The sequence below is a fragment of the Candoia aspera genome, chromosome 15, assembly GCF_035149785.1.
Source record: "Candoia aspera isolate rCanAsp1 chromosome 15, rCanAsp1.hap2, whole genome shotgun sequence".
NCBI classification, from domain to species: Eukaryota; Metazoa; Chordata; class Lepidosauria; order Squamata; family Boidae; genus Candoia; species Candoia aspera.
This window is the reverse complement of record NC_086167.1, coordinates 5,881,771-5,904,262: the sequence shown is the minus strand read 5'-3', so window position 1 is coordinate 5,904,262 and position 22,492 is coordinate 5,881,771. Positions and strand designations below refer to the sequence as shown.

Below are 22,492 nucleotides of genomic sequence, written 5' to 3'. Positions count from 1 at the left end.
AATCGTGATCGTGTGACCAATGATCATAAGTGTGAGAACCAGTCGCAAGTCGGGTTTTCAGCACTGTTGTAAGTCAGAATCATCACAAAACGAATGGTTGTTAAGCAAGGACTACCTGTATTGCTCTCTCCCTTCCTCTCAGCTGCCTTGTTTGCAGAAACAGAAAGGTGTGGTATAAATTCAACAAGAGAAGAAGGAGGAGAGGTTGAGAAGAGGGAAGAAGAAGAGGAGAAGAAGAGGGAGAAGGAGGAAGTGGAGGAGAAGAAGAATATTTAAGGATGAATTATTTCCTGATAAATAATACTTACAAATTATTCCTTTGACTTGTGCCTTGCCTTTGTACCTACAGAGCTGCAAGGCAGTTCAATAAAGCTATGGCAAGAAATCATGGAAATTGTAACTCAGCGGGTCTGGAGGTCACCAAGTTTGGGTTGGGTTGGGTTGGGTGAACTGGGGTCCTTTTGGTGCAGAGAAAAGAGAATCTCAGCCCAGGCTGTAATATTCTGATTCAGCCACACAGGCTCTTTGGGAGTCCCCAAAAGACAGTCTCATAAATCAATCTGCAAAGAAAGTTGCATTAATGTGCTTTCTCCTATCGTAGAAACAATTGGCTGGAAAAACCAGCAGCTTCTCACTGCTTCCCACTGCACTGAATCATCTCCATTTTGCTGTTAGAGGTTTGCCTTTCCAAAAGATTTATATAACCCTCCACAGCAAAGTGAGGTGGATGATGTAATCTGAAAGGGCTTTTAGGAAACCAGATCCCTAAATGGGTTGCCCTTCTCATGCATTTATTAACTGTTTATTGTGGCCATGCAAATATGAGCATCAGTTAATTTCTGTGTAATATCTGCCTCTTCATTCATCCCTCATTTTTCCTGGAAAGTTAGAATAGTAACTTTATTCTAGGACTGTGGAAGACTGTGGATCCTGGTCCCCTTGGGGGATTGAAAAGTTTGTAGAGCTCCCACTTTGCTTGGGCAAGTTATTACTTTTATATGGGGGGGGGTGTAATGCAAATTTATTTCCTATGGGGGAATCACAATATCACAAAGTAAGAGAAACCTGTCTTGTTCCATTGATGTTCCAACCTCTTCAGAAAAATGAAGGTGCTGATTTTAATTTTTAACCTAATTTTATCCCCCCAACAACAACCCTGTGAGGTAGGCTGGCTCTAAGCCATCTAGGAAGCTCTGTGGCTGAGTGGGGACTTGAACGTGGATCTCTTCTGGTCCACATCCAATACCTTAAGCCACTACATTGCACATCTGGTGGGCACCCAGTTGAGAAAGAATTTTTGACTGGCTTCTGTCTGACTGTGCTGTAGTCACGCTACAAGCAAAACCATGGTAAGTGACATTTCTGGATTTGTGCAACACTCCGCACTATCAACTAATCCATCAGCTGGGTTCTCATGCCAGCTAAAACTGAACTTTGTCCACAAAAAGGCAACCTCTGACTCCTGTTTTAATTACCCTCCAAGCCCCGCTTGAGTTGGCAGGATAAACCAAGCTATAGATGAAAATGGAAAGATGGCCAAAAGCATGGAGGGTGTCCACAGGGTCAAAGAAGTCAAGAGGCCGGCCAGAACCATGTGATCGAATGGGCGGGTTGGCAATTGTATGGATGTGGCCACCAACTTGACTTTTGGGACCCCCTCTCTGCAGACACCCCTGAGAAGGCATGAATCTGTGTGAGCTGGTGGCGTAACCATGGTTAAACACATTGCACCAACCCAGACATTTTCAGTGGTGGTTGGAAGGGGCCACACACAATGGCTTGCCAATTCAGTGCTTTAAGTTAGATGTGGAATCCACTCTGGGTGAGTCTCTGACACCAGTGGGACCCGTCTGCTAATTGAGCATGGGCACAGAGTGCATCTGGACTCATCAAGGGAATTCAGAGGGAATAGCGGATTTCATGCGTGTGCCGGAGACAGTACTCTGGAAGGCTGGCATAGCGGCTAGAGAGCTAGAAATCGATCCACTGTTGCTTTCCATCACTGATGGGAGTTGGGGTAGTTCGCTGCTGCTGGTGGAGTCCCAGGGGAGGGAGGGGGAAAGAAGCCATCCAGGCAGGGGGAACTTTCTCTTCTGTATGTAGAGAAGTCTGGGGAGGGCCTTGAAGGAGGAATTCAACCATCATTCTGTAAACATCAGCTTAACCTGCATAGATGGGAGAGGGCAGGTGAGGAAGAAACTCAAGACTGCCCCACCTTGATCTTCTTTAGTATCAAAGAAGAGAGAGAGAATTTCTATCATGCTTTCAAGATTCTGTTACTCTAGCCTCTAACAAGAAAGATGAATTCCAGTGGTTTGCCTTATCTGGTCTATCTTAAAGGGCTGATATGCTAACTCTGGAAGGGAATTTGCAATCCTACTATCTGGCTGGGATCTGGGCAATCAAATGCTCAGGCTACCCAATGTGCTAAGCCAAAAGGTGGTTTGTTTGTGGCATAGTGTGTTAAGGACCTGAACAAGGGCTGTGTTTATAGGAAATGGTTACCCATGTTTAGCAGCCATGTTTTACTCATCACTACATCCTAAATCAGTGTTTTTCTAACTTGGCAACTCTAAGATGTGGCGACTTCAACTCCCAGAATTCCCCAGCAAGCACGCCAAGTTTGAAAAACACTGTCCTAATGTCCTGTTTGGACTAAGAGGCAGCCAGACAGAATTACAAAAGGAATTCTTTATTTTCAACAACTATTTACATCAGAAGACAGTCCTTAGTAAGTTAGATAATCCAGTCCACGCAGCCAGTGAAAGGCAACAAGGTAAGTCTGCAGGATCAAAGGCAGAACCAGTTCGTGGCAATACAGCAAGACGAGGCTCTGGACTGGAGGCAAGAGTAAGCCTGGCAGAAGTGGCAAGGCTAGGCATGACTGGAGCAGCAGGACTCAGCTCAGAATGGGAGGCAAGACGAGGCGCGGCTGGAGCGACAAGACAAGGCTTGGAGCTGGGAACAAGGCTAGACTTGGACGGAGCGACAAGACGTGGCTGGGATCTGGAGGCACGGCAGGATCCGGCTGGGATGGCAGGAAGAGGCTTGGAACTGGAGGCAGGACGGAACTTGACTGGGGCGGCAAGATGCGGCTGGGATCTAGGGGCAGGGCGGGATCTGGCTAAAGTGGCAAGATGAGGCTCGGAGCTGGGAGCAAGGCTCCCCTCGGCTGAATCAGGGTGTAAGGAAGGAGGACCCTCAGAGGCAGGAGAAGCTGGCACTGATTCCGTGTCGGCTACAGGCGAGGCTCCATTTCCTGGCAAGGACTCTTCCGCCAACACTGGCAGCTTGCTCCGGCAACTTGCTCTTTGCACTGGTGCCTTCTTATCCCATCGTTTTCACGCCATTTCTCCTCCGTAGCCAGTCGGGCTGCCTTCTGCCTGGCGCACTTCTCTGCTCTCCTCTCTCGAGCACTGATTGGAGGATTCAAACCTTCCTCCAAATTCTGCCCAGACTCTCCCAATTCTTCCCGCTCTGCTGAGTCACTCCTGGTTTCTATTTCCCCAAATCCTTCCTGATAAGTTTTGTTTTCCCTTCCTGACTCAGCATAGGTTTAGTTTTCCGAGTCTGATTCAGACTCAACCCTTACACCTAATAGCTTGTTTGTAGCATGCAAACAACCGCTTGGGTTTGTATGCTGGTAGTCTGGCTGGGTGACCTTGGGCCAGTCCCTCTCTCTCAGCCCAACCTACCTCACAGGGTTGTTGTTGTGGGGGAAAATAGGAGGAGGAAGGAGTACTAGGTATGTTCGCCGCCTTGAGTTATTTATAAAAATAATAAAGGTGGGATAAAAATAATAAATAAATAAATAACTTTTGCAAGTTTTCAGGACTCTGTTGGCCAGTAGGTGGCAGCAACTGCAAGCTTTTCTTCTGAAAAATTGCAAAGCCATTTCTTTAAAGAAGGATAGAGCCTGGGTTGGAATGAAAAGCACCCCCAAAATTTCTGCCTGCCCCATAAAAGGAAGCCCCAAAAGGAACTTCCTTGCACATTGCTCCTATTTCTGTCTGTGTCCATTCAGAGTCAAGCCTTTTCTCTTCAATTAGGATTTTTGAGTTCAATTCATAATGTTTCTCCCTGTGTCTTTTTATTGGATTTTAACTGCTTCATGCATATTTTACTATTAGCTGCTTTGAGTGGTGCTGTGTAAGGGCAGAGTATAAATTGCAATCATAAATTCAATACAAACCCTCCAGATATCTTCAATCACGCACTGTCAGCACAGTCAAGGCTGATCTATGTCAGCGTTTTTCAAAGCTGGCAACTTGAAGACTGTGGACTTCCACTCCCAGAATTCCTCAGCCTGGATGGGGAATTCTGGGAGTTGAAGTCCACATGTCTTCAATTTGCCAGCTTTGAAAAACACTGATTTATGCCATCAGTCTTAGACAAAATGGATAAGCTTTTGAGATAAGCTAAAAGCATCTTGAGATAGAAGGAATGTTATTATTAAGTCTACTCCTGGTTAACCTAACTGTGATTTACAGAACCACCTTTGTTGGGTTTCTGGATTCACAGAGTGAACCATAATCTAACCCTTGGACATGGGGTCTGGAGGGTAGGTGAACCCATCACTGTGAGTTTGTCTTGTTTATAAATGAAGTTGGGTTTGTTTTCAGCCATCATTACTTTTCTTATTTTCTTATCATGTACGTGTGTATGTATGTTTATTTATTTATTTTCTATCCTGCCTTTTATTACTTTTTATAAATAACTCTAGGTGGCAAACTGGTTTTAACCTTATGTGCGTTGCCCAGAGTCGCCATTGGGAGATAGGTGGCTATATAAATTAAGATAATAAATAAATTGTAGATAGCACAAGCGTTAAAATCTGGTGGCCTGTCTGTGGGTTAAGCTGTTGTGTGAACATTAAGTTTCTCTGTCTCTATTGATAATGAAACTAAAGAAACTCAACTATTACAGAAATTCCTTAAGATTACATGTATTTTTTTCAGAAGTGTTGTGTGCTCCACATCCCAGATAATGCAAGGTTAATTCTGAAAACCCGGTTTAGTTAACCTTGGTTTGTAAGAACGTGGCTAATGAAACCTGCGGCACAGAGCCATGGGTTCCGATGACACAATTAGTTACAAGCTCACCAACCCCATGGGAGCCTGGTGCAGAGTTGGCTTTTTTGATAAATCACGGTTAAGCCAACAGGGTGTATCAGGTTTCCCATGAAGCAGGCGCCCCACTGGACCTGCAATTTGGCTGGTTTGCTTTGGCTGGTTGTGGGAATGGGACATTACGGCTGATTAACGGCGGTTCATGGCTCGCTGAGGTTTAGTCAGTAAGCCATGGTTAAGGCGAGGCTAGTTGAGCCCCGCCTGCGAATTCAGACACTTTCTCCCAACTTTGCGCACTCCAGAAGTTCCAGACGGGGAGGGGCGGAGGAGAGAACGCGCCATTGGCTGGCGGTCCCCGCCATTCAGCGAGGGGTGGGACGAAGCGCCGGATTGGCAGCGCGGGCGACCTAGGACGCGGCGGCCGCCGGAGCGGCTCGGCCAATGTTCGCGGCGGGGGGCGGGCGTGGCGGCGATTCAGCCAATGGGCGCGGCCGCCCCGCCGCCGCAGTCGCTGAGCGGGCGGCGCCGGCGATGGCCCAGAGCCGCGGCGGCGGCGGCGGCAGGCTCCGCGCCGACGGGATGGGCTCGCCGGAGCCCCGCGCCCCGCTGGCCGCCCAGGACGACGACGACGCGGCCGAGCCGGAGCCGGAGCAGGAGGGCGGCGACGGCGAGCGGCGCATCGACAAGTTCGGCTTCCTGGTGGCCGACGGGCACGACGCGGGCGACCCGCCGGAGGCGCCGTGAGTGGCGGGGAGGGAGCCGCGCCCTTGCCGGCAGCGTTGCTGGGGGCGCCCGTGCCATGGGCCGGGGTCCTGCCCCTCGGGGTGGAGGAGCGGTGCCCTTGCCACGGGCGGGGCGCTTTTGTGGGGTGTGCGTGGAGAGGCACTCCTGCCATGGGCAGGAGTACTGCGGGGGGTGGAGTGGTCGCACTCTGGCCATCAGCAGGGGTGCTCGGCGGGGTGGGGAACTCTTGCCGCGGGCAGAGGTGCTCTTGGGGCGGGTGGACGGGCACTCTTGCCGTGGGCAGGGGCGCTCTTGCTGGGAGGGAAATGGAGCGGTGCTCTTGCCACGGGCAGGGTTACTGTTATGGGTGTGGTAGTTTAGCGCTCTCGCTGTGGGCAGGGGCGCTGTTGCCAGACAGGGAGGGGTGGGACGCTTGGGGCGGGCAGGGGTGCTGTTATGGGGGGGCTAGATTTGTGGGTAGAGGGCTCTTGCCGGGGGGGATGGAGTGAGTGGGCTTCTCGCCCCAAGCAATGCTCTTATCGAAAGGGGGGCATCCCGGAGGTCCGGATGGGGGCGTGGCAGAAGGGCCCCTCCCGCTAGGGCAGGAGCCCTCCTGCAGGAGAGCGTCAAGGGTCAAGAGGGCCCTCTCGCCATGGACTTTGGCCCCGTTTTTCAGAGCGAGCTGAGCCGCCTTCCTCTGGCCGGAGAGACGCTCCGGCTTCCTCTGGGGTTGCCCGTCATCCTGCTTGTCGCTTGTCTTCAACAGACTGGTTTTAACGGTTGCGTGGCTTGCTTGGGGCATCGTTGGTTTCAGGGCCGCAGCTCAGCGCGGGGCTCCTCCGAAGAGGCTGCTCTTGAAATCGCCTTAATAAAGCTGCAGCAGGAGCTGAACCCAGGACCTCGAGAGGCCCCCCGTTGCCATAGCCTGATTTTGCGCGGGGGAGGGGCAGATGGTGAACCATTGGGCTGGGGGTAAAACAGGGATCGCCTCTTCATGCCAGCTGGGTGGGGTGGAAGGCCCCTTTCCCCCTGGCAGAGAGGCTTTTCTGCCTTTTATTTGGGATTGTTCCTGTCCAGACATGGCTGAAGGCCTTGAGTTTGCCCAGAACTGCTACCCAAGATGGACAAAACCCCCTCCCAGCTTCCTTTCTGGAGTATGCCAGAGCCTTGATGTAGGGGGAAGCCACTCTTCACATGCTCAGGTGTATTGTCCTTTTCAAACCTTGTATGCCGCAGTTTCTGAGCCTGACTAAAGCTCTTTGCTCTCTCCTGAAATTAAGAAAAGTGGGGGATGTTGGGTTGCTGTTACTAAACTCAGTAGGCTCAATGTATTGTGCAAATGGGTTAATTCAGTAACCTGGTTAACAGCAACTATGCCCAGGCAGTCAGTGGGACTATAATCTGTCTTCTCCTTTACCCTTTCCAAAGTTGGTCTGTTTGTTCATCTCTAACCACTCCACTAATGTGAAATTCTTTAGCTAGTGTATAAAATATACATGAAACAATCCAAGTTTTTAAAATTAAAAAACTGAAGAATACAAAAGGGAAAACAAAAATCTAAACAAATAAGTAGCAAATAAAAGAGAGAGAAAACAAAGTTAGTTTTCCAAGACAGCAAGCTTTTAGTAAAGCCGTCCTTGTGGGCTGAATTGTGTCTCCTGGGGTTGGCTCAGGGTAGGGAGGGAGAACTCAGTAGATGACCCAATTGCTTAGCAAGGTTTTATTTCTGGGTGGGTGGGTGATTATGGGACAGAGTGAGGTGCTCAGTTTTAACTGCTTGCTGATTTATGAAACTCACTGAAAATCTTTTGAACAAGTCTTCACTTTGGGACTAACCTTAGTTTGCAGGCAGTGATTTTCAAGCAGATATCACTGTGGCCCAGCGAAGAAGTGGGCCTTAATGCTTTGTGTTTCTTTTCCAGCCTTTCTGTTCTAAAAAGAGACGGCTTACTCTTGAGAAAATGGTTCTGTAGCCTAGTGTTTGGCAGTACCAAATCCCCTTGAACAGAGGCTGGGATGAGGTATCTATACTAACAGTGTTTCTCAACCTTGGGAACTTTAAGAAAAAAAACTTCAATTTTTTAATTTTTCAATTTTCAATTTTCAATGATTTAAAAATTCATTTTTTTTATTATTTTTTTTAAAAATCAGTTTTTTAAAGAAAAAAAACTTCAGCTTTAAGGAGTTGAAGTCCACGCATCTTAAAGTTTCCAAGGTTGAGAAACACTGAGGTAGAGGCAGGTGTGAGAAATGACTAATATTCCACTGACATATATGGGGTAGTTCTTTTTTTTTTTTTTAAAGATTGGTCACGTTAGCAACTCGGTATACCAGTTCTGGTCGAGCTCTTGTGTGATTGTGCAAAACACTTGTGCATTAAACTTTCTTTCAAGCCCCCCCCGCGTTTAAAATCAGCTCTCTGGTTTGCCAGGCTGTGCCTGTGGGGGTTAATCGTTTGTGGCTTGCTGTTGGAGTGGAGGATTAAGGCATTCTGTGAGTTTAGAATTGCTTCCCTGCTTGATAACGGAATAAGGTGATTTTTGCTCCCTGTCTGCTGTTTCCCTGTGAAAGGGAAAGTTGGTGTTCTTGTGCTCCTGCTGTTGTTTCTGTGTGTGTGTTGTTAATGTTGCTTTTCAGGACAGGAGCAGGTTGTGTTGAGAAAGCAGCCATTTTCCATTGTGAAGTGAAGAAGGCTTAAAAAAAACATCAAAGGTAACCTGGAGGCACTTTCAGGGCAAGGCAAAAGTTTTGTCTAACTCAAAGAAATTGAAGAGGAAGAGAAAAAGAATGGTATGAAGTGAAGTGGGATACCTCAAATTGGAAGGCAGGAGGGAGCTGGCTTGCTCTAAAGCAGCATTTCTGAAACGGCAACTTTGTGGACTTCAGCTCCCAGAATTCCCCATGCTGGCTGGGGAATTCTGGGAGCTGAAATCCACACACCTTTAAAGCAGGCTGGCTGGGGAATTCTGGGAGTTGAAGTCCAAATGTCTTAAAGCTGCCAAGGTTGAGAAACCCTGCTCTACAGAAATTTGCTGGTACAGAAACCTGCCCTGTCAATTTCAGTCCTTTTGCCTCCAGAAGGGAGAAGTGAAATTGGCAAGACTGATTCACAGCTCTGGAAAGGAGCAAGGGAATGAATGGATCTAACAATATAGTGGGTTGATTAAAAATTGCGAGCACTTTCCCAGAATGGGTGAGGCATTGCCTTGAGGGGAAGTTCAGGGCCCTCTTGGAACTTAACCCAGTTCTTGTTCGCTGTGGGGAGCATCGTTTCTGCCCTAGGGTTTAAAGGCACGGGAGCAACGATTCTGCAAAACAACTCAGCAACTCAGCTCATAATCAGATGACACAGTCTGGGTGAGGCCTAAAGGAAGAAGTGTTCTCTCATCCCTTCTGACCCCTCCCTCCGCAACTGGCCTATGAAACGTTACCGCTAATTAAAAAGGGCTTGCACTGCCCTGCTGTTTCTCTTGGTTTCCACCAAAGAATCATAGTGCAAGAATAGCTGGGGGGGGGGGGTTGTTCTTTGGCTGGCAATGTGAAATGACGGTGCCTTGTTCCTGGTGGAAAGGCAGTGAAGATGTCTTAGTTGGAAAAGGCACCTGTCTAGGGTACAAACCTTTCAGGGATGGCACAGGGCAGGCTGAATCGAGCAAGAAAAATGGTGCTGTGGGGACCCGGGCTGGATCAATAATTGAATTAAAGCTGTTATTTGAAGTAATAGGAATAAATCTGGTACCTATAGGAAGAGAACTGAACTGGACTGAAAAGTCTGAGATTTACCGAGATTTAAGTGCTCGCCCCTTTGGAGCAGTTTGGGTGGGAAGAGAGAGTATTTCTGGCTGATCAGGGTTTATACTACATTTAGGGCAGTCTTGAGAGACTCAGAGCCAACCTAAAAATCTGTGGGAGGTTTTTCCAGCATAAGAGGTTTCAACACGAAGGAGGAATAACTGGTATGTGCAAGAGCGAAGGACTGTTTCTTCGTCACGTCTATAAGAACTCCCTTGCTGGGTGATTGTGTTGTTACACAAAGGATATCCAGGAGTTTCCACTTTGGATTGGAATACCGAGTTATTCAAGCCAATTTTTTGTACATGCAAACATACGTGTGTGTGTGTGTGTATTACTATAATTGCTTTATAAGAATTGTAAAGTTGAACATTGTATAAGACCCATAAAGCATTACTAAACACTAAGTTCTCTGCCATTATATAGACATCCAGATGTATTCTACTTGTATGCCTATTGCTAAAAGGTTCCACCTCATCCTATTTCTACTTGGCAGTTTTACTGTTGGTAGTGGCTAATTGAGTACTTGCTATTGCTAGTTAAAAAGATTAAATAGTTTCTTGAGGTTTCTCCTTATTCTTACATTCTGAATTGTATTTCTCCTTTTATTTTTTATTACAGAGACGGTACGTTTATGCTGATTTTTAGTAATAGCGATGAAAATTTTATCTTATGCTGTCAAAGACCGGAATAACATTCTGAAGCTTGACTGTCCAGATTTCAACCAGAAAAAAAAGTCAAGAGAGCCCGTTGTCCTTTGCAACTTTGAATTATGAAGTTGGACCAGCAGTGATTCCAACTTTCATCCACCATTTTGGATGAATTCCCCAGTCTGTTCTTTCATTAGCTTACCTAAGCAATAGCATCATCCTGGGTTTAGAATGCATCATAATTCCACGATGGGCCTGCAGCTCCTGTGGAGACCTGTTTAAAAACATCACAGCGTTGGAGTCTGGTTGTGTCCCCAAACTTCCTCTCTTTCAATGTCCCTTGTTTGCCCTGCAGTATTACATAGTGTTAACTGAAGCGCTGTCTGTGGGTTAAAATGTCCCTTAGAAAATGAAAGTTTTGGGCATGTTGAAACAGAAACAAAGGCAGTTATATGCATAATGTGAGTTCTAGGCCTCCCTTAGGCATGAAAGCCAGCTGGGTGGCTTTGGGCCAGTCATTTTCTCACAGCCCAACTCACCTCACAGGGTTGTTGTTGTGGAGAAACTAGGAGGTATGTTTGCTGCCTTGGGTTGACTCACTCTCTATCTGTCTCTGTGGTAACAATCTAATAATAATAATGTTAGCCTGGAATTCTTGGCCTAACCCAAACTCTTTTTAGTGTCCTGTCCTAACTCTTGAATAATGCAATCCTAATTTACGTTTCAGAAAGGAAAATAACAGAGTGCTTTTTCCTGGTTGGGCAAGATGGTTTTTTCAAAGCACGTTAAAGTGCTATTCAGGTGAAATAATATTGTTTTCCACTTTAACCTTGGCTTTTACACTCCCTTCTCAAATGTTTTTGAAGCCTTTATTAAGCCGCCCAGGTGCCGGCATTTTTGTGAGCCTCTGTGTTATCAGAGTTTGATTAAAGGTTGTGTGTTTTCATTCTGTCTTCGGGGCTTTTTCCGTCTCTGAAAGTTCCTTACCTGCTAGCAAGATGTTGACAAAATTCAAGCTTTTTTGTAGCGCTCCCTTCAGTTAAACGGCCTGGGGACAAAAAAGAAATATTTTTTTCACACTAAGAGAGTAATAGTGTTTCGTTCTAAAGTCTGAGTGCTGACAAGGCAACAGCTCAGCTGAAATTAGAGTTTAGTTTTAAAGGCTAACTGGTATATGGCCGTTTCCCTAACAAACTCCATATCCAGGATACAGAGTGGCCCCTCTCTTCCATCAAATAATAGAAAAACCCTGTTTCTGGCCACTGTAGTTGCAAACACAGGCCTTGAAAGCAAGCAAACACAAGTGGATGGAGTTGCAAAGCTGGGCTCCAAACGGCTTCTCCGGTCAACAGCTAAATTTCTTTCTTTTGAATGGGCTTCAGTAGTTAGAAGCTTAAAGCCCTGATGGCTCTTGTCCATGCACAGCCTGGTTGTTGAGCAGCGCTTCTCTCCTGCCCAAGAGAAATTCAGTATTTCTCATTATCTTAATTAGTTCAGTTTGCATTCCCATGCACCCAGCAGCATTTTGCCTTTTCCCGCATGTCCAGGACCCTGCGGACCAGAATGTTACAGCTGCGGCATCGTGTCTGTAAACCGGAAGGGATCCATTACCTGTTTGGCTCCGGTGTACTCTGTTTCCAGGAAAGATAGTGACACGAGGGCCAGAGAGCCAGCAAAACAAAAGATTAGGGAAGAACATAGGCCGTTGTGGTGGAGGCCAAGTAAATCTTGCTTGCGTGGGCGCCTGGAGTTTGGAAGACCTCATCAGCTGGAATGCATGGACACGAGGCAGGATTAAGGAAGAGAAAAAGTGACGGGCGGCCTTCCTAATCCATGTTTTGGTCTTGCTGCAGGGGAAAAAAAAGTCCAGGATATATATATTTTTTGTAGAGAAGCGCTACAGTAGCCTTGAATCTAAAACCACATAGCGCCTTGCAATGGCCGTATAACCTTGAGGGGGAGATCAGAAGAGGTGAACAAAGACACAGCCCTAAAACCTCAATGCTCTACTTCAGTGTTTCTCAACCATGGCAACTTTAAGATGTGTGGACTTCAACTCCCAGAATTCCCCAGGGTCTGGTTTCTCTAGGGAACAGGCTCTGCGGTTGTAGAGCTCAGTGGGTTGGTTTACCCAATGCTTTAAGCCAGTGTTTCTCAACCTTGGCCACTTTAAGATGCACGGACTTCAACTCCCAGAGTTCCCCAGCCAGCCATGCTGGTTGGGGAATTCTGGGAGTTGAAGTCCACACATCTTAAAGTAGCTGAGGTTGAGAAACACTGCTCTACTCTTTAAAAAAAAAAAGCATTCAAACAGGCTTTCTGCAGTTCCCATCCAAGCAGGTGGATGAGCGTCTGCAGCTAGCCAGTTTTTCTTTTTGAACCCCTTTCTAGTCATCACTTTACAAGGCGCCAGTAGAAAAGCTATTAGGAGTTTATACAAATCCCCATTGTAATAGAACTGAGAATATGGAAGTGAAGCTCTTCCTGGTCATAACGGAAAGTAGACCATGTTTCTTGCAAAGCCTCCAGGTCGGTTAATTGCTCATGAATGGTTGTTTAGAAAAGATACAAGCCCTGGTTTTGAGATCTCAGTATTTCAGGGTGGAGTATACCCCCTTGCTTCCATTCCTTGGTGCCCGGAGGCAAACACAGCGAGAGAGATTTCAGCTTCTGGACATCTGTCATTTTAATTATTACCTCTGGGATCTGTCCTGGGCACAGATGTATAGTTTTTCATGCAAATAACATGTTTTTAAATGGGATTTATCAGCAGCCTGTCGTCCTCTGTTCCATATCAGCAGCTAGAAAAAAACACACACACACAATCTTTTAAAGGATTGTGACAGTTGGGCATCTGGGTGGGGGGGTGGGGGGCCGAATAGAGGCTTAAAACTAAGAAGTGGGACACCTTCTGTTTAAGGCTATATTAATATGCCGTCTGGTTTTTTTAAATCATGCTGAAGAGGACAGAGGATGTTAATGGAATTGGGGTTTAATTGCAAGAAGATGCCCTAGATAAAAAAATTGGGAAGAACACTCTGCTTTTCAACTCTGAACTTTTGTCCAAAGAAGTAAGCTATGTGATTGGTGTCTTTAAAAAAACAAACAAAGAATGTATTGTGTGGCTAGTCCAGCAGCGCACAAGAGGCAGAACAACGATCAGCGTGTAAAACTGAGTGCTAAAGTTTTGTAGTAGAGCCAGTTCATAATTACCGGCAGGCAAAAGCATTAACATCGGTTATATTAGAATAGGCCCATAAATGTCTGGAACTTTATGCGTAGTACTTTGGCTGTAATCCTTCAATTGCAGCCTTGGTGCTGTTTTAATACTGAAATAATGAAATCAGGCAAATGAACGATGAAAGGTCAAATCCATTTGAAATATAGCAGACAAGCTTGCTTTCTTTTTTTCCCCTTGTTCCAGAGGGTATGAGATCAGCAGTGGTTGACTACTAGGAGCTAGTTTGCAAAACTGACTGGCCAAAGGCACTCTAGATTTTCTGGTGCCAGAGAACCCATCACCAAAGGCTTGTACAGGTAGTCCTGGCTTAATGACCACAATTGGGACAGGAATTTCGGTTGCTAAGCAAAGCATTCATTAAGCGAATCCAACCTGATTTTTTGACCTTTTTTGTGGTGGCTGTTAAGTGAACCACATGGTCGTTAAGCAAGCCACATGGTCATTAAATGAATCATGCGATCCCTGTTGATTTTGCTTGCTGGAAGCTGGCTGGGAAGGTCAAAAATGGTGATCATATACCCGCAGGATGCTGTGACAGTCATAAATGTGAACCGCTTGCCAAGTGCCTGAATCGCAATCATGTGGCTGTGGAGACACTGATAGTCGTAAGTGTGAGGACCAGTCGCAAGTCGGATTTTTCAGTGCCATCATAAGTCCGAACTGTTGCTAAACGAATGGTTGTTAAGTGAGGACTACTTGTACAATTTTAAAAAATGCAGTGTCTTACCTCTTGAGTTGATTATCTCAAGCTCTGTTTTCTGCCAGTCTCCCAGTTCGTTGGGCTTTGTTTTGTTTTTTTAAAACTCTTCACGGCTTTTGCCTTCAGTCTGATGGTTCCTTGTTTAATGTCAGTTTTTCTTTACAGGACCCTACTTTTCTAGGCTGGAACTGACCTCTTTTTCTAAGCCATTTAACATCCCTGTTTCTCTGTAGCACCACAACAGCTGGGTCAGATTTGCTGGCCATCACGGCAACTAGGCTGATGGCAACCAGGTGTGTTCGGTGACATCTCGGCAATCAGCCAAATAATTCCCCAACAGAATTGGGCACATTTGGCTAAGAAGTGGAACAACTCTTGGGTAGGCTAAATTTGGGGTTGCCTTGGTGCCCACATGGCAAGGGGATGCCGTTGAACCCATGCCTTCCCTAAGTAGCTTAACCAAGCAGGTTCTTCTGTTTAATCAACTTTCCTCCACCCGCCTTCCTTTCTCATACTGGGGCTGTGTAACAGACTCCTTAGGAGGTGGTCTCTTCCTTTGAACAACCTCTGCAAAACTGGGGGGGGGGGCAAAGACCAGACCTTGCTTGTCATAGTGGCACCACGAAAGGTGAGCCAGCCAAACTCATCAGCCAAGGAGTGGGCTTTGGCTAAAGGTTGAAAACTGGACAGATCAGTGGATCTTGCTTTTTAGAGGCTTCTGGAATCCAGGATGGGAATCTGGCCAGCAGCCAAATGGAGGGGCCTGAAGAGTCAAACCTGCTGTGTCTTCTGTCTGGTGGGAAATTAAGCTGCTTCTTGGGGGCTCTCCAAGTTCCAGAATCTTTTTTGTCTTGTTTCCGTCAAGTGGCATCAATTGATTTTCTCTTTCAAGCCTAGGATTTCTGCGTGAACTGCAGTTTGGCTCGTATTTCCTCAAGAAAGCAACTTTATCTCCCTCTTCCCCCTCTTCCCTCCGCCTCTGTGTCGCCTTCCTGTAGGCAGATTCAGCGGCAACTTACTTATTTAGTAAAAACTTGTACAAAAAAAACACAAAATGAATGAGAGCTTTTCGCCACAAGGGTCGTATATTTATTTATTTATATAATGATATTTATATTGTGATTTATGTCTTGCGGTTTTAATTTGTTGCTGCGTTGTAAACCGCCCAGAGTCCCCCTTGGGGGAGATGGGCGGTGACAGGAATTTGAAAAATAAACAAATAAATAAACAAAACACTCAGCAGCTGAGAGAAATTACACAATGCCAAGCAGCCCAACTAGGAAAGAGGCTCTTACACAGCAAGGCTCAAGCATGGACTCGCTGGACCGTCTGAATGTCTTGAGTGTATGCAAAACCTCCTCCTCGTCGTCCTCTCCGGTTTCACGGTCACGTTGGAAGGAATCAGGAGGGTTTGAAGCTATCGTTCCTAACCTGGCATCCTCTAGTATTTTGTATTAGATTTCAGTTCCCATCATCCCCAGCTAGCCTGGTCCCTGGCACTCAGCTGCAAAGTTTGTGGGGGTGTTGTCTGTCTGAGTCCTGCCCGCTTCACCCAGCAGCAGTGAGGGTAAAAGGGAAGACCTCCTGAGGTTCTTGGAAAAAGCAGTTGAGGGATAGTGATTGAATCGGTCAGGCTGGTCTTCCAGTTAAGCTGATAAGGTTCTCCTCCCCTCCCCTCCCTAGAGCAAAGATTTCAAAAAGTTACGGTCTGCTTGAACCGTTGCCCTTGTCTCCCTTGCTCTGTAAGGAGAGGAAAGACCTGAATGCTGAATAGGGATCTTCTCAGTAGAGGAGAAGAATTCCACATCCCAAGAAGAGGACCTTTATGTGATCCGGGTTGGATGGTGACATCTTCTAGATCAGCGTTCCACGCGTCTTCAAGTTGCCAAGGTTGAGAAACACTGTTCTAGATCGCGTTCACCAGCATCTGCTTTTCACAGCTTTGCTGCCTCCCATATGGGCCACAGCATTGTACTGTAATGGCTTAAAGCTAATTTCCCATGCTTTCTCTGGGACCTCAAGGTGACAGACATGGAGTTCTCCTCTTATTCCTCTGCAGAACGATGCTGTGAAGTAGACTGAGCTGTGAGAGAACAGCTGAGCCAAAGTTATCCTGCATGTTCTGTGGCTGAGTATAGATTTGAATGTGGGTCTTCCCTGCCGTGCCCAACTGCTATGATACCAGGATGGCATCGGTAAAATCAATACTTCCGTTATAATTAGCGATCTTTGATGGCTTTATTGTCCCTGGGATCTTTTCTGAGTGTGAAGAGAAAGGTGGTTGCGGTTGTTGTTGTTTGCAATAGGGAGGGAATCCATCTGTCCTGAGTCTAAGAAAGATCTGGCGTAGGAAGATGAGATTTAAAGTCTTGAGGACTGTAGAAAGGAGGTCGTCTTTGACTCCAGCTTCACTGCTGGGATGACACAGATACATTCCATAGTTTTTATGGCTACAGAAGTGGGTTGCCATTCCTGCCTTCTAAGATACTATTCCAATTTCCCATCCAACCTGCAGCCCTGAAGCCCTCCCACCCAAGCACCAACCAGATCCAACCCTACTTAGCTTTTTAACGATGTAGGAAGAGACACGTGTTAGCCACCGGTAGCCAAAAATCAGGAAGAGTCTAGTTTCACCTTTTCCGACTAGCACATTTTATTCAAAGTCACGGGGTGCCTCTGGTGAAGTGAACTGAAGCTTCTGTTTTCTAATAAAATGGGTTGCTTGGAGAAAGTGCTGCCAGCCTCCCAGCTTTGTAACGCTACGTTGGAGTCTAGTCCTTCCCTATAGATACTTCAAGACTATGTGGGCAATGGAGAAATGGTCCTGTAGGTCTTCTGATTCTTAGGAGCATCAAGTTCTGTGGGAGGGGAGCTTTCAGGTGGATTGGATAAATCACTCATGGGGGCCACCACTTTCCTTAGAACAAGGGTGCACAATGTTTGGCTCCCTGCATGTTGGCGAACTACCTCTCCCAGAATCCCTCCCTGTTGGCCATTCTGGCCAGGGGCTTGGTGGTCCAACGACAAGACTGCAGTTTTCTAGAGCTGAAACCTCAGCCCGGTTCTTTAAGCGTTCTGTACAACTTCTCCATTTAGACTTCTGATGGCATTTAGGTTTTGGGCGGGGGAGAAGAGGTGACTCAGGACCTGATGTCAGTTTTCCATCAGCAGGAATCCCAGGGCTGGCCGATGAATGGCAATTCCACTGGTCTGACAAAACCAAGTCGGTGTTTTGAAAGCCCCAAACCTCAAGCCTGCTTTCAACCGGGGAGGGCTCGGGCAGGATAAAAGTCTCTTGTTTACCGCTCCAGCGTCCATTTCTGTTCGCTCTGTAGCATTTCCAGGAGCTACTCCGACTCCCTAAATTGGAAAGCTACATCCTCAGCAAGGCCACACCCTTGATCAGGACTGGCCGCATGCTAGAAAGCTATGGCATGCATACCCCCAGCTGCCCCACACTTATGTCAGTCTGGTTTGGCAGCATGTTGGCTTCCAGATTTGCATCTCCTTTTTTGGCAGTGTTGGAAAAAAACCCAACTGGCCAGATTCTGTCTGAAGGCAGGCCTGTTGCAAGAAAGCTGTCTGTGTGTAACTTTGCTTGACTTAGGAATTTTCAGAGCTTCTGCCACATAGATTTCTTGGCAATCTCCCTGTCCTGGTAACTCTAATCAAGACATCAACAGGACCACTGAAGGTTGGAGGTGTCCAGTTGGTTGCATCCTGGCGTGATGGTTTTATGAAACCTGCCTGCGTGGTCTTGAGGTTAGGGAAGTCAACTTTGTTTACCTGAATACCTGCGATAGTGTTAATTCTGGCATGTGTGAACAGGGGCAGGCACATAAGCTAACTGCTAATTTCAAACTCAAGGTGAGGTGCATTTAATATTGTGCTTGGTATTTATAGAATTATGATGCTGTACACCTTCAACCGTGGTGGCTAAAGTGGGTGATTCAGCCTTGCGGAGAAAATGATCCTGCTGATCTCATAAAGAGGGAACTGACATCTTACATATATTATGAATTTTGAGGTGAAAGACCTAAATGCACAGAGCCTCTTTGCTTGTATGGATTTTGAATTTTTTTGTGGTTCTATTTTGGTTCTGGTCTTAGGGCCATGCTATCGTTTGAGAAGGATCTTCTGACCCTTGCTATCGCTTCTTACTGTTAATGGAACACAACTTTTGCAAAGAAAGCCAAAAGAGCCAAGTGGGAAATAGATAGCTATCCTGTTGAACAGGTAAAGTTGTTTGAATATCAAGGCATTCATTCATTCAACTTATATCCCATTGAATCAATAGAAACTGAGAAGACCTACAGAACCATTTCTCCGTTGCCCATATAGACTTGAAGGATCTATGGGGAAGGACTATGGGGAGGCTAAAACTTAGCATTAAAAAGCTAGGAGTCTGGTAGCACTTTCCCCCCTTTTTAATTAACACTTTATTAAACTTTTTAACCTATAAATAAAATCTAAAAAGCATGAAACAAAAAAAAAAACCTAAGAGAGAAAAGGAAACGAAAAAGGTGTGAAATTAACAAAGAAGACTATGACAGAGTGACTTCTGACCTTCTACAGCAAAGATACACATAAATCAATATTCATCTCTTACTCCAATTTAGACTGCAACAAATATTATTTCTGTAAAGCATTTCAATTCCCAGTGCAACATTCCCCCTCTAAAACAGTTGTCCTTCCGATTTAACAAACATAAAAAAGCTCTTCAAACATGGTTTCTCCCCTAATAAGTCAACAGTTAAATATTATCCTTCTCCGCTATAATTTTATTCCTCTCTGCCAGCTAAGGGGACAAAAAATAATCTGCCTACTTATTATCTTATTACTGTGATACACAGTATATAAAATGGTAACTTTGTCAATATCCTTAAAAGTGTTGTCTAAAAAACAAGCAGCCCGTTAAGTGTGAAATAGGGCACCGTGTGAGATTAGACGTGCTTGCCTTGCCTGAAGAAGGCCAGGGGACTGTCCAGCTTGGACACAGAGGTCTGTTGTCTCAAGCGTTGAGATGCTCCAGGACCATGCCTGGGTTGACCTCTCCCTTCTGCTGCCATTGGAGGGGCTGGGAAGGGAGGAAGTAGGTGGCGCCTTGGGCTTTCCAGGGCTCGCAATTCCAAAAATACCTCCTGCTCCCAGCAGTGAACGTAGGTGTAGGTCTGACTTCCCTGCTTCCTTTTTTTTTGAATGCCTTCACGTCTCCTGACTCCAGCTTCTGAAAATGTTGCTGGAAGCGGATTGCGCGCAAATGAAATGGGCTTAGTGACCCTGGGAATCCGCTTAGCCGGGGCCCGTTTTCCGCCTGCTGTTGCTGTAATGTTAATGCTCCTTTAATGTTACCTTGGGCCAGGTAATAACAGGGCTGGGACTGGGAGTGAAAGTGTATTAAATGTGGGATGGGTACACACACAGCCCAATAAGCTTTGGGTAGCTTAACACCGATTTATTGAAAAGAACAGCCGTCTGGGTTCGCGTGCTAAGCCGTATGCCCCAAGTTACCAACTCCAGACTCTGGATTTGCACATTACACAAAACCAAAATGAAACAAACCCCGTGGGTTTGCATACCACACTGGACTAGAATGTGGAATGCAAACCAGGCCTTATGCCTGAACATTGTTATAAACCAGGCCACTATCGCTTGTTCGGTTACGTAAGGCTGAAGCCCTGGCTTAGTGTGGTGTATCAGCTCTGACCGAGGTGCCATGAAAGCTCTGAGCTGAAGTTGGGGGTGGCGATACAGCTGAAAGTGCTAAGATAAAGAATTCAGACCTTCACCAACGTGGGCTTTATACCGGTTTAACTTGTTTGGTTTCCAGAGTGACTCCTGCAAGTTGTGTTTTGAGCATGCCAAGAATCCTTGGTTCTTAAGTGTGACCTCAAAGCTACAATTTCCAAGATTCTCTAAGAAGGGGGATTATCATTAAAACAATGGTTGTTTGAGCAGATACGCCCTGAGTATGTAGTGGAACATTTAAATTGGCCAAACAAGACCGCATGCCCTCCATGCCTGCTAAGAGCCGTGATCCCCAAGCGTGCCTAGTTCCTTGAGAACACAAATAGCCCGTTGTTAGATCACGTCCACCTCCTCCGGTGTGGTTGGCCAGAATCCCAGCAGGCAACCTGATGATCTGTCAGAGCATTATGGTATGTGGTCTGCCTTCCCTTGCTCTGACTCTTCTGGAGTAAGGAGGGGTTCCCGATGAAGGAGGCTGTTGGAAAAATCAAGGGCAGGAAAGGCCAGGCTGGTAGGCTTATGTGATGATCCTCCTTTTGGGGGAGTTAAAATCAGCTGTTTCTCTTCTTTGTTCTAATTTCTCCTACAGATCCCCTTTATTTCTCCTACAGGTAGTCCTCAACTTCTGACCACAATTGGGGTCAGAACTTCCATCATTAAGTGGGGCGGTCATTAAGTGAGTCATGCCCAATTTTATGACCTTTTTTGCAGCAGTTCTTAAGTGAATTACAGTGGTCATTAAGTGAATCACGTGGTTGTTAAGCAAATCTGGCTTCCCCCCTTGACTTTGCTGGTTGGAAGCCGTCTGGGAAGGTTGCAGATGGAGATCACGTGACCCTGGGATACTGCATGCTGGTTGCCAAGCACCTGAATTTTGATCATGTGACCGCAGGGACGCTGCGATGGTCATAAGTGCAAGGACCAGTCATAAGTCACTTTTTTCAGCACGTTCGTAACTTTGGACGGTCGCTAAATAAATGGTCGTAAGTTGAGGACTACCTGTATTAGGTTTATGGTACCACCCGTCGGCTGGTCCCTATTCTTCTGCCTCCTAGCCCATTCTCTTACTTTGCTGGCCAGTCCTCATCTTGCTTCCTCTCTTCCTGTCCAGGGCCACCTCTTTCCTAAGCTGGTCATTTCTAAACTGCACATGGGAATATGCTGGGTGCAGTCAGCTCAGAGGGACTTGTCCAGAAAAGAGGCTGCCTGGTGTCTCTCTGAAGGATTTGGTGTTGCTTGGAATCCCTCGCTGTAATCAGTATCCATTGGAGGGATGTATGTATAATTCTTCCCCATCCTTGCCCATCCTCTCCTAGCTGTCTGGCTGCAGCGACATGGTTACATCTTCGGCAAAAGCTGATACGCACGTCTTGGTCAGGCCTTGCGTTGTGCTGACCCTGAAAGTAACTTTTTCCAGGTCTAATACTGAAATAGCAGGGTGTGCTTTTAAAGCAGTGGGGTAGGAAAAGAAGTGCTGGTTAAAGAAATCTTGGGAAATACCGTTCTGGGCTCTGAGTGGTGGTTTGGGGTGATTGGGGTGGAGATAGATCTACCATCTTCTTCCTGCTTAACTTGAAGTTGCGGGCAAAATCGAAGTACATTTGAGTGCCGATCAACTCGGGCTGAGTTCATATGTCACAGTTCACTTAGCCATAAACCATAACCCCCGTTGGTGGGGTTCACTCAGGTCAATAACACCTTTGGCTTTGCCGCAACGTACTGTGTGACCCCCAGCCACAATGCTTTGCGCACCTTTTATGGCTTTGCAAACTCTGTGAACCCAGCCCCTTGCCACTTCTTCAGCAAGCTACGTTTAACTACATCCTGGTTTAGCATAATGTACGCCCTCGGTCTCGGCATTCTCAGAGCAAGGCTGTGTCCAGGGCATCTTCACTTGTGCCGATTGCTGCTTTCTCTCTCCTAGGGTGGAAGAGGTGCCGTTAGAGGTGCTGAGGCAGAGGGAGTCAAAATGGCTGGACATGCTCAACAACTGGGACAAGTGGATGGCGAAAAAACACAAAAAGGTAAGTCACGGGAGAAATGTCCCACGGCTATCAGCACCTTCCTCCTTCCTCCTCCTCGTGACTGAAAGAGAACCCCCTTGCTTCACTTCCGGCAGGCTTCAGCCTGGCTCCGTATCCCGTCCTTGTCCAAGGCAGGAGAACCCTGGTGATATCAGTGGGCTTGAAGGAAATGGGCTTGGAAAACAACGGGCTTGCAGCTTTGTTGTTCCTGGACATGCAGGTCAGGAACACTGAATTAAGTCCCAGTTGCCCAATTTGGAAACTTGCTTTTATTGTATTTTAATCTTTATCTATTCTATTTTTACTGTAAACTACCCAGAGTCGCTCTTTGGGTGAGATGGGCAGTGACTAAATTCAAAATATAAACAAACTCGCAGGACCTGAATTGAGCTGTGCAGTCAGGTCTCCAGAATAAAAGGCCCATGAGATACTGTGTAGATCTGTGTTTCTCAGCCTTGGCAACTTTAAGATGGGTGGACTTCAACTCCCAGAATTCCCCAGCCAGCATGGCTGGCTGGGGAATTCTGGGAATTGAAGTCCGCCCA

General features: G+C 46.5%; 1 protein-coding gene across 2 annotated transcripts in view; it reads left to right on the top strand.

Annotated features, from left to right (window-relative positions):
• The first annotated feature begins 5,627 nt into the window (after window positions 1-5,627).
• Window positions 5,628-22,492, top strand: part of TBC1D10A (TBC1 domain family member 10A) — a 470,628-nt gene continuing 453,763 nt past the window's right edge. For both annotated transcript variants that reach the window (XR_010068738.1, XM_063315378.1), the window contains exons 1-2: window positions 5,628-5,809; window positions 21,848-21,947. Coding sequence is in view for 1 of the 2 variants with exons in the window: in XM_063315378.1 (XP_063171448.1) it covers window positions 5,649-5,809; window positions 21,848-21,947 (261 nt within the window). In the remaining variant the exon portion in view is untranslated. The remainder of the gene's footprint in view (window positions 5,810-21,847; window positions 21,948-22,492) is intronic.